At 36.0% G+C, this 13920-nt stretch overlaps 1 protein-coding gene across 1 annotated transcript in view; it reads left to right on the top strand.

The window, feature by feature from the left end:
- The first annotated feature begins 3794 nt into the window (after positions 1 to 3794).
- Positions 3795 to 13920, top strand: part of LOC128640739 (vitellogenin-A2) — a 30172-nt gene continuing 20046 nt past the window's right edge. Inside the window, exons 1-14 of the mRNA XM_053693166.1 lie at positions 3795 to 3840; positions 3962 to 3982; positions 4334 to 4485; positions 5346 to 5597; positions 5710 to 5871; positions 5958 to 6106; positions 7448 to 7598; positions 8008 to 8165; positions 10849 to 11014; positions 11834 to 11959; positions 12050 to 12268; positions 12605 to 12828; positions 12915 to 13012; positions 13769 to 13893. Coding sequence (XP_053549141.1) covers positions 3801 to 3840; positions 3962 to 3982; positions 4334 to 4485; positions 5346 to 5597; positions 5710 to 5871; positions 5958 to 6106; positions 7448 to 7598; positions 8008 to 8165; positions 10849 to 11014; positions 11834 to 11959; positions 12050 to 12268; positions 12605 to 12828; positions 12915 to 13012; positions 13769 to 13893 — 2043 coding nt within the window. The 5' untranslated portion in view covers positions 3795 to 3800. The remainder of the gene's footprint in view (positions 3841 to 3961; positions 3983 to 4333; positions 4486 to 5345; positions 5598 to 5709; positions 5872 to 5957; positions 6107 to 7447; positions 7599 to 8007; positions 8166 to 10848; positions 11015 to 11833; positions 11960 to 12049; positions 12269 to 12604; positions 12829 to 12914; positions 13013 to 13768; positions 13894 to 13920) is intronic.

The following is a 13920-nucleotide window of genomic DNA, read 5'->3' as shown; positions in this document are numbered from 1 at the left end:
AAACTTCGCCATTCCAGTACTGCAAAAACCGGATGGGGACCGCACATCCCATCCACAGGAGATAGCCGACACTTTTGCTGACTATTATTCCTCCCTCTATGATGGGAAAAAGGTGAAACACACGACACAGACTAAGGAGACCCTAAGACGACTACTAGTCAGGGCCAACCTTCCTAGACTCTCCACACAAGATAATGATGACCTGAACGCTGACATCTCGATAGGGGAAATCCTCCTGGCAATTAAGGACCTGAAATTAGGCAAGGCGCCGGGGCCTGACGGCTACCCGGCAGAATACTACAAAATTTTCAAGTCAGATCTAGTCAAACATCTACAGAAATTTTGCAACGATGTCATGGGAGGTAGAGAAATACCGACAGACCTCCTAAGGGCCAAGATAGTAGTAATTCCTAAGCCAGGTAAAAACCCAGAGAACTGTCAAAGTTATAGACCAATATCCCTGATAAATCAGGATGTTAAAATTCTCACGAAAATACTAGCAAATAGGCTCAGGAAAATAGCACCACATTTGGTCCACCCAGACCAGGTGGGGTTTATTTCAGAAAGGGAGGCTCCTGATAATGTTAGGAGGACCATTACACTCATAGACTACTTAAAGGCCACAGGGACGCCTTCTCTGCTCCTCTCATTGGACGCGGAGAAGGCGTTCGACAGGATAGACTGGACCTACATGACTACGATCTTGACGGAGATGGGATTTAGTGGGGCATTTATGAAGGCGATAAGGGGAATCTACTCTACCCCAACGGCAGTCATTAGAGCGGCGGGTTTTCAGTCCAGACCCATCCAGATCCTTAGTGGCACGAGGCAGGGGTGTCCCCTGTCCCCATTGCTCTTTGCCCTATGCATAGAGCCACTAGCAGCAGCCATAAGACAAAATCCTGACATTTCTGGGGTAAGGGTGGGGGATTTAGAATACAAAATATCGCTTTTTGCAGATGACGTTCTATTAACCATAACTAGACCCTTGATATCTCTCCCTAACCTTTACCAGACGCTGCATGACTTCTCACTGGTGTCAGGTTATAAGATCAATTTAGAGAAAAGTGAGGCGCTACCTTTATCTCTCCCAGCACATACAAAAAAAATTAATAGAAGCCAACTTTGAGTTCGCATGGACCAAAAAATCGATTACATATCTAGGTATTAAAATTGCGGAATCATATCACTCCTTACATAACTTAAATTACGCCCCTCTCTATAAGACCATAGATAAAGACCTCAAGAAATGGAAAACCTATAACTTTTCCTGGTATGGGAGACTCTCTGCTATTAAAATGAATATCCTGCCCAGGATTCTGTATCTTTTTAGATCTTTACCCATGATGATACCTAAACCAGAATTGCTTAAATTGCAATCGTCCCTTAACAACTTCCTGAGGCAGGATAGAAAAGCGAGAATAGCCTCCCGTACGTTATCCAGACACAGACAATTAGGGGGGGTGGGCATGCCGAATTTGTTAGATTATTAATATGCGGCCAGACTAGCCCAGACCTCTTTACTAAACCAGAATAACCCTAAGATCCTTTGGACCCAGATAGAGGCGGGTTTGGGGGGGTATGACTGCCCTGCAGATGCTTTATGGGAAGTGGGGCATTCACTGGAGGAACAAAGCTTTAGATCACTGGCCATGAATGACACTATCAAGATTTGGAGATCTCTCACAGGCACCCTGAAACTGATGCCGGCAAGCACAGGCATTAAGCCGGTAGGAGCTTTACTTCCACCTGAGATTCGTGTACAGGTGGGGAAGTGGCTCAATAAGGGACTCTACAGGGTGGCAGATTTTTTGGAGGGCAGACATATACAGACGTATTCTCAACTGCAAGACAAAATACAGCCATTGAAATTGCATTGGTTCCTATACCTACAGCTCTCCTCGGCGGTGCAGGGCTACTGCTACCCTTGGACAGCTCAGACAATGACCCCCTTGGAGCGGATTTGCACTGCTCCAGACAGACAGAGACAGCTGATATCAAAACTATATATAGCCTTACAGACAGCCGCAGAGCCAAGCATCTCGACGCTACTGACCAAATGGGGACATGATACTGGACTGAATCTATCAAGGGAACAATGGGAGCAGGTGATGTTTGATACTAGTAGGGGTTTGATTAACGCCGACCTGCGAGAAAATTGTATAAAGACAGCTTTTAGATGGTATCTCACACCTGAGAAAACATGCCACTTCTCTCAAAATGGGTCAAATCACTGCTATAGAGGTTGTCAGGAAAAGGGTACATACCTCCACATGTGGTGGACATGCCCTCAAATTAGAATTATTTGGGAAAAACTCCAGGAACTTATAAATAGGTTACTCCAAGAGCATATCACTTTGACTCCAGCGCATGCACTCCTGAACTATAGATTTACACAATATAATAAGGTCATAAACACATTTATTAAGACTCTATGTACAGCAACCAGAGTCTGTATAGCCAGACACTGGAAAGTAGGGGCCCCCGAGTGGCAGGAGATAATGGGCAAGATAGAGCATTTATATACTATGTCGGAAATATCGGCCTCTATACAAGGTGATAGGGAACAGTTCACCAAAATATGGTTTTACTGGATAATGAATGAGAAAGAATAAGACTATATATATCATGCTACAATAAACCATATTATATGAACGGCAAACAAGGGAACTCTTAATTAAAAATAAGGCGGGAGTTTGGGACCACACCTTCTTTGGTAGACTAGACTCAACTCTTAGATGTTATCTCTTTACAGGAACTATCAGAGCCTAGACAAAAAATGATCAGAGCAAAAAGTTGCTCACCACTAGTACCACAGTTATGAAGTTAGTTTGTAGTTGTTTTTTTTTCTGTTTTATGTTTTAGGTTTTTCTTTCTCTTTTGTACCCCTTGTTTCTTTTTTTCTTTTTTTTATGTTATGGGGAATCTATTATTATTACTTTATAAGAATGTATAAAAAGGGCAAAACGTATATACAGAGATATGCTAGATATTGTCAGTCACTTCTATCCCACAAGTACCGGTGTGGTACAGGACGGGGGGCATCTAAAGGAATGTAAGCTTCTATAAATTGTAATTTTGTGCATTATAGATGTCATATCTGATTAATCACTGGTTGTACTGCCTTTCAATGATTGTTGCCCACAATAAAGATTTATTTCAACTAAAGTTAATAATGTATATACAATACGATAGTTTAAATCTCTGCTGTATGATTACTTATCTCTACAGCATCAGAGACATTCCAATAATACACAGTAGCCATTTAAAAATGTAATGAATGCTAATAAAAAATAGAGCATTCCATTAAGAAATAATTAGAAAATGAGCATAAATGGCCACAAAATAAACTGGATTAAACAATTGGAATAAACATTATAACATGATAAAACTGCTGACTTTTTGATCTGTTATTTCTTTACTCAATCTTTTGGAATGACTGGTAAAAAGGTACAATTCTGAGGTATCCAGTCATCCTGACCTGAACAAAGTTACCATGACCTAATAGTTGGCCAACAATTGTTAATCCTGTTGTTGATTTCCAGTATAAAAAATATACATTAATTAATGTTTTAATATATTTACTATCATTAAGACAAATTGTATAATGTTAAATTACTTTTGTTTAATAATGAATTAAATTTTTTAAACTTATTGTAAATTGATCATTTAAAAAAAAAAAAAATCATTGGGTAATAGTTGATTATTAACCAAACTTCCCATTTTCTTGGCATCACATGCTCCTGATTTCTCTAGTATAAATAGAGCATTTTGATCTTGGGTCTACATTCACCATCAAAATGAGGGGAATCATCCTAGCTGTTCTGCTCACCTTAGCGGGTATGTGACCACCAGCCTGAAAAAAAAAAAAAAAAGACATATAAATATATATATATATATATATATATATATATATTTGTTAATTGTTTTTCTAATAAATATATTTCTTTTTTCCTTACAGTGAGCGAGAAGTCTAAAATTGGTAAGCATATTTTATTTTAAATATAATTAATTTAATAGAAAATATATATAAAAATATAAGACAAATGTAAATTTAGATTATCTTAATTATTCTAGTATTAACAAATATATTTATTTATTCAATACCTATTTTTGTATGCATAAACAAAATACTGCATTTCAATATATAATGAAAATAAATAGTTTATGGGATATTTTATAATACGTATATTTTGTATAATAAAAATACACACACCACATATATGTATGAGAAGCCTTTTTCTTTTGTTGACTACAAAATAATTTGAAAGATAATTTACAGTGGTAGCAGAATATTGTAACTAATTCATATCTTACTTACAATGAATTACAGAACCATACTTTAGTGAGAGCAAGACGTATGTGTACAATTATGAAGGAATTATTCTGACTGGATTCCCAGAGAATGGTTTGGCTAAGTCTGGTATTAAACTGAACTGTAAAGCAGAAATCAGAGGCTATGCACAGAGGTCCTACATTCTCAAGGTAATAAAAGCTAAATGTATATTTCAGATTGGTCTACAGCTAATTTTATTAACATAATTGAATATTTTCTGTATAACATTAATTTTCTTCAGAAACTGCTGTGACAGGTCACAAAAAATATATTTTGTATTTACAATAACTATTATTTTAAAAGATATTTTTTAATAAAAAAAATGTACATAACAAAGACCATAGATAAAAAGCTAATTTCTGTCTATGGAGTGTCTTTGCTTACTAAGCTTTCACTATGCAGTCTTCGACTAAAACTCACTTATAATTTAATTCTTTAATGAATGGATTCCAATGAATAATACTAAACTATTAATATTAGAATGGGAGTTCTAGTCTTAATGAATCTAGGAGACATAATTTAGTTTTTCCAATGTGATATGCTTTTATATTTAATATTATCAAGTATCATTAAAAACAGACAGAAAGAAATTTGTATTAATAATAATAATCTTATATTAGCCCCCAACAGCTCTAGTTCAGCCACATGACCTATAATGTACATCAGTAATAGCTCAAAAAGGAGTGGTTATAGACCTTAAAGATTATGGGTGCTAGCAACATTTGCTGTAAAATATCCTATCAAGGGTGAAAGGTATTATACTTTTTTTCCTATATAAATCAACATTTCTCCAATTTTCCTCTCTATGTGCCCGGGAGAGAGAAAATAAAATGCACAAAACTAGATTATCTTGCAAAATTAAGGTTAGTGATACCTTTGAAATTTAGTGGTGTCCCAACAGTGTGCCATTACATAGCTCTCCCAACCACCCACTAGAACTGCTAATGAGAACAAATTTATACATTAAACTATTGTGCAATGTTTCTATTTCCACATTCTTTTTTTTTAGATCCAATCTCCAGAAATAAAGGAGTACAACGGAATATGGCCAAAAGATCCATTCACTCGATCCTCTAAGCTGACCCAGGTTCTGGCTGAACAACTAACAAAACCTGTGAGGTTTCAGTACTCCAATGGCCGTGTGGGAGAGATCTTTGCTCATGCTGATGTTTCAGAGACTGTGGTCAATATTCACAGGGGAATCCTAAACATGCTTCAAGTTACAATCAAGAAATCTCAAGATGTGTATGACCTGCAAGAGGTTTGTGTTATATTTAGCTAAATCCTAGATATAAAACCAAAATATAATTATTTATTTTTCAAACAGATGTAATACATTCATTTCTATGAATATTTTCTAATCTGTTTCTCAGAATGGTGTTACCGGAGTGTGCCACACAAAATATGTGATCCAGGAAGATAGAAGGCAAGAGAGATATATTGTAACTAAATCCACAGATCTCAACAACTGTGAAGACAAAGTAGTAAAGAACATCGGAATGGTCTACTTGGAAACCTGCAAAGCATGCCAACAGGTAACTGTGAAAACTATCATTTTTAATAATGGCTATGTATAATTTCAATATCCTCTGAATTCATTATATTCTATTTCTCTACACAGAAATCAAAGCACTTACGAGGATCAGCTACCTACACATACAAACTAAAGGAGAAGGAACAGGGTGCCCTCATTGTAGAAGCTACAGCCCAGCAAGTCTATCAGTTCTCTCCATTTTATGAACTTTATGGAGCTGCGGTAATGAAAGCAAGGTATAGTCTTATCAAATAACTTTTATGTATAGCCAAATAATAAATAATGTATACACTAGAGCAGGGCAACTCAGACTACAGTCAGCAGGCAGCATCTTGGCCTCCATCATTTTTTGGTTAGTTGGCACTAAACAGAAAACAGACATTTGTAAATTTGTATTGAAGATGCAGTTAAGCTCATCTCATTAGGTAATTAAGCAAGTATATTTGTCTTAAAGTTTGCAAATTAGAGTAGTAAATACAATTAATAAATTATATTTATTAATAATAACTATTGTTCTATCATTTTTAGCTAAAATGTAATTATAATCTATTTTCATTTGGAAGCATTACCTTTAGCATAAGTGTGAGCTGAATGTAATATGGTTCCTGGCCAATCATATCATTAATGAACAGCCCTCCATGTGAAAAAAAAGTTTAGGCATTGCTGAAGTTAATTTTTTTCATACTGTATTTATAAAATACCATCTATTGAGCCTTCTATCTTCTGTTTGCCCTCAGATACCAGCACTCTTATTTCACTTTGTTCATTCATATATCATTGAGGGCTTTAAAATGTTTTGTATTTATGTATTTATACCTTTATTTATACTGTAAACTAGTGGTGGACCATATTTTCAATGGCTTTTTTTTTTGTATTCCCTTTATCTTTATTTAAAGGAACATGAAACTCAATTTTTTTTCTTTCTCAATTTAGATAGAGAATACAATTTTAAACAACTTTCTAATTTACTTCTATTATCTAATTTGTATCATACTCTTGGCATCATTTGTTGAAGGAGCAGCAATGCACTAATGGTTTCTAACTGGGTGAGCCAATCACAATCAATATATATATATGCAGCTACCAATCAACAGCTGGAACCTAGGTTCTCTGTTGCTCCTGAGCTTGCCTAGATAAACCTTCCAGCAAAGGATAACAAGAGAAGGAAGCAAATTAAATAATAGAAGTAAATTGGAAAGTTGTTTAAAATTGTATTCTCTATCTGAATCATGAAATAAACTTTTTGGGTTTCATGTCCCTTTAACTGCTCCCTATTTGTGTCACACTTTTATGTGTAAAGCAGTGGTAACAAAAATAAAAAATAACAAAAAGGAATTGCCTAGCAAATTCAGAACACTTTTGAGGTTGAGGCTGCTTTCCTCAGCATGATTACTAAATTAAACCAGTAATATAGATTAGGATAAACATGTTTGAGCAGTAACTGGGATACAAACATTACAGCTATTGCTGGATATAGTCATTTCATTTTCTTGAAAATGGCATATTAAAAGACAAGCATTGCAAGGATCCATTTCTTTGTGATCTTTTATGGCAATTAATTGGATTTTCTCTTTCAGACAAGTACTAACATGGGTGGAAACTAAAGCTAGCCGAAGCAGTGATGCACAGCTGCAGTTGGAAAATCGTGGTGGTCTTAACTACCAATTTGGTGCCGAAGTCCATCAGATGCCATTTCAGTTATTGAAGACCAAGAACCCAGAATCACAGGTATAGCTTATCACAATAAAACTAGGGTTTCCCACATACTTAATAACATTATTTTAAACAGTATTAAATATTTCTATGTTACAAAATTGTAATTTTTTAGCCTATTTTCATGAATATATTTAATAAAGCAGCAACCGCACACAGACAGTAAAATTATGCAAATAAATAAGACAGTCGTTAATCCGTCTTGTGGTTTCTGCTACAAAGAGCAGGACAGGTTGATTACTAGAACATAGCTATATAACTTCAGGTTAAATGGGGATATATTTAATTGCTTATTTATATGTATGTTTTGTAATGTATCAGTAGTATCATGGTATGTGTTTATTTGATTTGCTATAAGACTTTATACATAACACACATACATTGGTTAAACTTTTTGCTTTTAATATTTCCTTTGTTTTATTAGATTGTAGAAACACTTCAGAACTTGGTGCAGAATAACCAACAACAAGTTCAATCACAAGCTCCAGACAAATACCTGCAACTGATTCAGCTTCTGAGAGCAGCAAGTGCTGAAAGCCTTCAGACTATTTGGAAGCAGTATGCAGACCGACCTCAGTACAGGTAATGTCTATGTAAATATGCTTAAAGGGATACTGAACCCAAATTCTTTTCTTTTTTTTTCGTGATTCAGATAGAGCATGCAATTTTAAGCAACTTTCTAAGTTACTCCTATTATCAATTTTCTTCATTCTCTTGCTATCTTTATTTGAAAAAAGAAAGTCCAGAACCCTGGACAGCACTTCTTTACAGGGAGTGCAGAATTATTAGGCAAATTAGTATTTTGACCACATCATCCTCTTTATGCATGTTGTCTTACTCCAAGCTGTATAGGCTCGAAAGCCTACTACCAATTAAGCATATTAGGTGATGTGCATCTCTGTAATGAGAAGGGGTGTGGTCTAATGACATCAACACCCTATATCAGGTGTGCATAATTATTAGGCAACTTCCTTTCCTTTGGCAAAATGGGTCAAAAGAAGGACTTGACAGGCTCAGAAAAGTCAAAAATAGTGAGATATCTTGCAGAGGGATGCAGCACTCTTGAAATTGCAAAGCTTCTGAAACGTGATCATCGAACAATCAAGCGTTTCATTCAAAATAGTCAACAGGGTCGCAAGAAGCGTGTGGAAAAACCAAGGCGCAAAATAACTGCCCATGAACTGAGAAAAGTCAAGCGTGCAGCTGCCAAGATGCCACTTGCCACCAGTTTGGCCATATTTCAGAGCTGCAACATCACTGGAGTGCCCAAAAGCACAAGGTGTGCAATACTCAGAGACATGGCCAAGGTAAGAAAGGCTGAAAGACGACCACCACTGAACAAGACACACAAGCTGAAACTTCAAGACTGGGCCAAGAAATATCTCAAGACTGATTTTTCTAAGCTTTTATGGACTGATGAAATGAGAGTGAGTCTTGATGGGCCAGATGGATGGGCCCGTGGCTGGATTGGTAAAGGGCAGAGAGCTCCAGTCGGACTCAGACGCCAGCAAGGTGGAGGTGGAGTACTGGTTTGGGCTGGTATCATCAAAGATGAGCTTGTGGGGCCTTTTCGGGTTGAGGATGGAGTCAAGCTCAACTCCCAGTCCTACTGCCAGTTTCTGGAAGACACCTTCTTCAAGCAGTGGTACAGGAAGAAGTCTGCATCCTTCAAGAAAAACATCATTTTCATGCAGGACAATGCTCCATCACACGCGTCCAAGTACTCCACAGCGTGGCTGGCAAGAAAGGGTATAAAAGAAGAAAATCTAATGACATGGCCTCCTTGTTCACCTGATCTGAACCCCATTGAGAACCTGTGGTCCATCATCAAATGTGAGATTTACAAGGAGGGAAAACAGTACACCTCTCTGAACAGTGTCTGGGAGGCTGTGGTTGCTGCTTCACGCAATGTTGATGGTGAACAGATCAAAACACTGACAGAATCCATGGATGGCAGGCTTTTGAGTGTCCTTGCAAAGAAAGGTGGCTATATTGGTCACTGATTTGTTTTTGTTTTGTTTTTGAATGTCAGAAATGTATATTTGTGAATGTTGATAGATAGATAGATAGATAGATAAAGATCGAAAAATAAACAAATAGATAGATAGACAGATAGACAGACAGACAGACAGATAGATAGATAGATAGATAGATAGTTAAAAGCACGTCGCTGGGAGATGGGAACCATGGCTAGGTTCCCAGAGGTGGTTGCGGCACCTGAGGCTCTGATTAGAACAGAGCACTCTAGAGCGTATCTGCCCTTGGCCGACGTCGGAACACAGTCTCTCTGGGACATATGTCTGATGGACAAATGTACTTCGGCATTCTGTCCATCGGCATTTTGTCTGAGCACCGGTCTATAATGGCCCTTTAACTTATTTTTACTCAAAAATATTTTATAACTGCTGCTCTTTCATAACATGATAGAAAAAAAATTAAGAAATATGTTGTTTGACTAAAGAGATGCTTATCAGCAGAATTTAGTGATTATCTATAAAATCAGCTTTTACTTCTCTTTGAGGCTTCTTACTGAAAAAGTGATAACTTTTACCATACAGCAAATTTGCATATAAGAAACATGCATTAAAGTGACACGAAACTCATTGTTTTCTTTTGGATAGAACGCACAGTAAATTTGATAATAGACCAAAAATGGAAAGCTGCTTTTTTTAAATAAATTGTACACTCTATTTTAATTATAAATGAAAAACAATTGGGTCCCATGTCCATTTAAAGGGCCATTATACACTCATTTTTTCTTTGCATAAATGTTTTGTAGATGATCTATTTATAAAGCCCATAAAGCTTGTTTGTTTTTAAAAAATGTATAATTTTGCTTATTTTTAAATAACATTGCTCTGATTTTCAGACTTCTAACCAAGCCCAAAAGTTTTATTTGAATACCGTCAGCTACCTTCTCCAGCTTGCTCCTGTTTGTGTAAAGGGTCTTTTCATGTGCAAAAGAAGGGGGAGGGGGGGAGTGTCTTATTTCCCACTTGCAGTGGGCTTTCCAACTGCCTTTTCAACAGAGCTAAACTGAAAGCTTCCAAGTACGTTTTTAAACCATTTTATACTGGATTTTTATATCAGTATCTGTGCATCTTATTCTTTATAGTAGTGTCTATTACATGCAGTTATATGAAAATGAGCGTATACTGTCCCGTTAAGGTAATTTTAACATCAAATTGGCTTCTCAGGAGAATTGCCTTATATTTATGCTATATTGTACTGTATCTGTAACCATTATACATGTGTATTTATATAGGCACTGGTTGATACATGCTATCCCACTGATTGGATCTACTGATTCTCTGAAGTTCATCAAGCAGAATATAGATAACCAAAATCTGAACAAACAGGAAGCTGCCTTGTGCATCAGTATGGCTATGCTGCATTCACGTGCAAGTCAACGTACATTGCAAGAAGCTTCTGTAAGACCTATAATAAATTCCTATTATCTTATTGATTTCTATTCATTATTGAAATTATGAACCCTTGTTAAAAAAATTAAATATGTATCTAAAAACAGAAATCCACTGAAAAATGTATTATGTTATGGCAAGACTAGCAATAAAATATACTACTATTAAGAGCAATACAACTGCTGACATTTTTTCAATAGTCAGTTTCCTTTTAACAATATTGTTGTACTATTACTAATATTATTATGTATTAACCTGTATTTCATTATCTGGGTTAAAGTTTTCTATAAACTTTCTAACAATTAATATTTATTACTATTTAAAAATGGTGGTTTGCTTCAAGAATCTGTGCACTCCTAATGCCAGAAGAGAAGATAAAAAATACATATTGTTAAAGTGAAAGACATATAAATGTTTTCCTAAGAAAGGAACAATACATAGTAAACCACCAAACTGCCATATGGCAAGAACACATTATAGCTGTAAATTTAGCTGGTAGTAACAAATTATTATCAACTTCAAAGGAAGAAAACATGATTTTTTTATTATTTACTTCCAAAACTAAAAGTATTTTTGTAAATGAATGTATAATGTACATTTTGCTTGTTTACCAATATATTGATTTCATTTATGGGATAAAGATAGATTATTTAGTTTTTTATAAGGACTTCCTGATAACTATTATTTGTGTTAAGCCCTTTAAAGGTCCTTTTTAGATCAAGTAATGGTTTAACATTGTCTATGAACAGTTACTTCTGTGGACTGTAAATAATGTTGACTTCTCTCAGATTGACACAGGCATAACTAACTGGTTTAAATGGTTTACAGGACTTGGTAATGGATTCTAAGATACAGAACAGGCCTTTCCTCTACAAGACTGCAATACTGGCCTATGGTTCCATGGTCTACAAATATTGTGCCACAACCTCATCTTGCCCAGAAGCGGCTCTCCAAGTACGTACTAATTATGTACAACGTATGTATCTCAGTAAGTTCAGAGACCTCACACTTTACTGATATTATGCTCCTATCTATCTTCTATAGCCTCTTCATGATTTAGCTGCTGAGGCTGCTAGCAAGGGCAGAGAAGAAGACATCTCTCTTGCATTAAAGGCAATGGGAAATGCGGGACAACCTCAAAGTATCAAACGTATTCAGAAATTCCTGCCAGGATTCTCCTCCGGTGCTTCCCAACTCCCTATCAGAATTCAGACTGATGCTGTAATGGCTCTAAGAAACATTGCTCAACAAGACCAACGAAAAGTAAATGAGTATATTGATAATATTCCACTTAGCAATACGTATTAGAACTTTGGTAAAAACATTATACAATATACAAAATAAAGTAAGGTGATTGCTGTATTGAAGGATTACAGCTCCAGAATTTGTGAAAATACAATTAGAATACCAGTAAATTAGATGAAAAAACATTACATAGTGTTCATGACATCAATTACGGTTCTTGACCTTGCTTATTTTTTTATGATAATAAGAGTTTTCCTCAACAATAATTTACAGTCTATACATCTGTCACATTTGTATAGCTTTGTTTAAAAATGTTTTGAAAGTGTTATATTTATAATATTGTTTTGTTTTTAGGTTCAGGAAATTCTGCTCCAGATCTTTATGGACCGTAACGTCCATTCTGAGGTGCGCATGGTATCTTGTATTGCTCTGTTCGAAACCAAACCAGGAGTCGCCATAGTAACAACTGTAGCTCAAACAGTAATGAAGGAAAGCAAAGTTAACTTGCAGCTTGCAAGTTTCACATACTCTCATATGAAGGCATTGACCAAGAGCAGACTGCCAGAGCTTCATTCATTGTAAGTCATAATAAGCATCAATAACAAAATCATTTTCACAAAAGTAGAAATGTCACACTTTATGTTAACATTCTCTATATTTACAGGGCTGCAGCTTGCAGTATTGCTTTAAAAATGCTAAATCCAGCTCTTGACAAGCTTGGCTTCCGTTACAGCAAAGCCCTTCATATAGATACCTTTAAATGTGAGTAACAAATACCTGGTACGTCATAAAACAATTATATGTGCAACCTACACATGAGACATTGTTAGATTGCAAATATTTGTAACTCATCAATGGCAATAGAGATAAGACTTGTCTTCAAGCACCACCAACAGACCATAACACAACTTCACAATGTAGTTCATTTGTAAGTCATGTACAATTAGTCACCTATGTTCATGTCATATTGTAATGTCTTGGTCTGTTGGTTTTCCCTTATTCAACTTTTTGAACAACTGGAATCAATGACATATATAAAATGTTTCCATCAATTATCTAGGAAGCCCATCTGGTAGCCATGGGCCATATATGGTCCTCTGTACTAGTATTTTCAGCCCTTAGGAAAAGCAGAATTAAGAATATCTGCCACAGTTTTTGTGGCCCGAGGAAAAAGCAAAACTTAAAAATGTGTGCGTTCCAGATTTCTGTTGAGTGGGCAACTCTAAAGAATTCTCTGGAGGACAAAACAGCAGATAGAGGTTACCCTGGTTCATTACCTAAATCCGGCACTGTGCCACTGGCCTTTTTAGACCAGCAGGTCCTCAGCAGCTGTGCAGGTCCTCAGTAGTACTTCTATTGTGCGCTTAACCCTTTTTAGGGGGTTAAAGACACATTAGTGCAGGGTCGAAAGTCTTAAAATGACATGCAATAATGAATCAGAGCAGGTCATTTTTTTACCTATTATGGCCCTTTAATCTGTTAATTGGTAGTAATATTTCTTGCATTTTCTTTCTGTAGACAATGTGATGACTGGAGCTGCTGCAAATGTTTACTTTATAAACAGCCCAAAAACAATGTTCCCAACCTTTATACTCATTAAACTCCGAGGAATTGCGGCTGGTGCTGAGACTGACCTTGTAGAGGTATTTTATTTCTTCAACAAATAAGTG

This window comes from Bombina bombina, chromosome 10 (assembly GCF_027579735.1).
Source record: "Bombina bombina isolate aBomBom1 chromosome 10, aBomBom1.pri, whole genome shotgun sequence".
In the NCBI taxonomy this organism is placed as follows: domain Eukaryota; kingdom Metazoa; phylum Chordata; class Amphibia; order Anura; family Bombinatoridae; genus Bombina; species Bombina bombina.
Note: the sequence above shows the minus strand (reverse complement) of the source record. Positions and strands in the feature narration are given on the sequence as shown.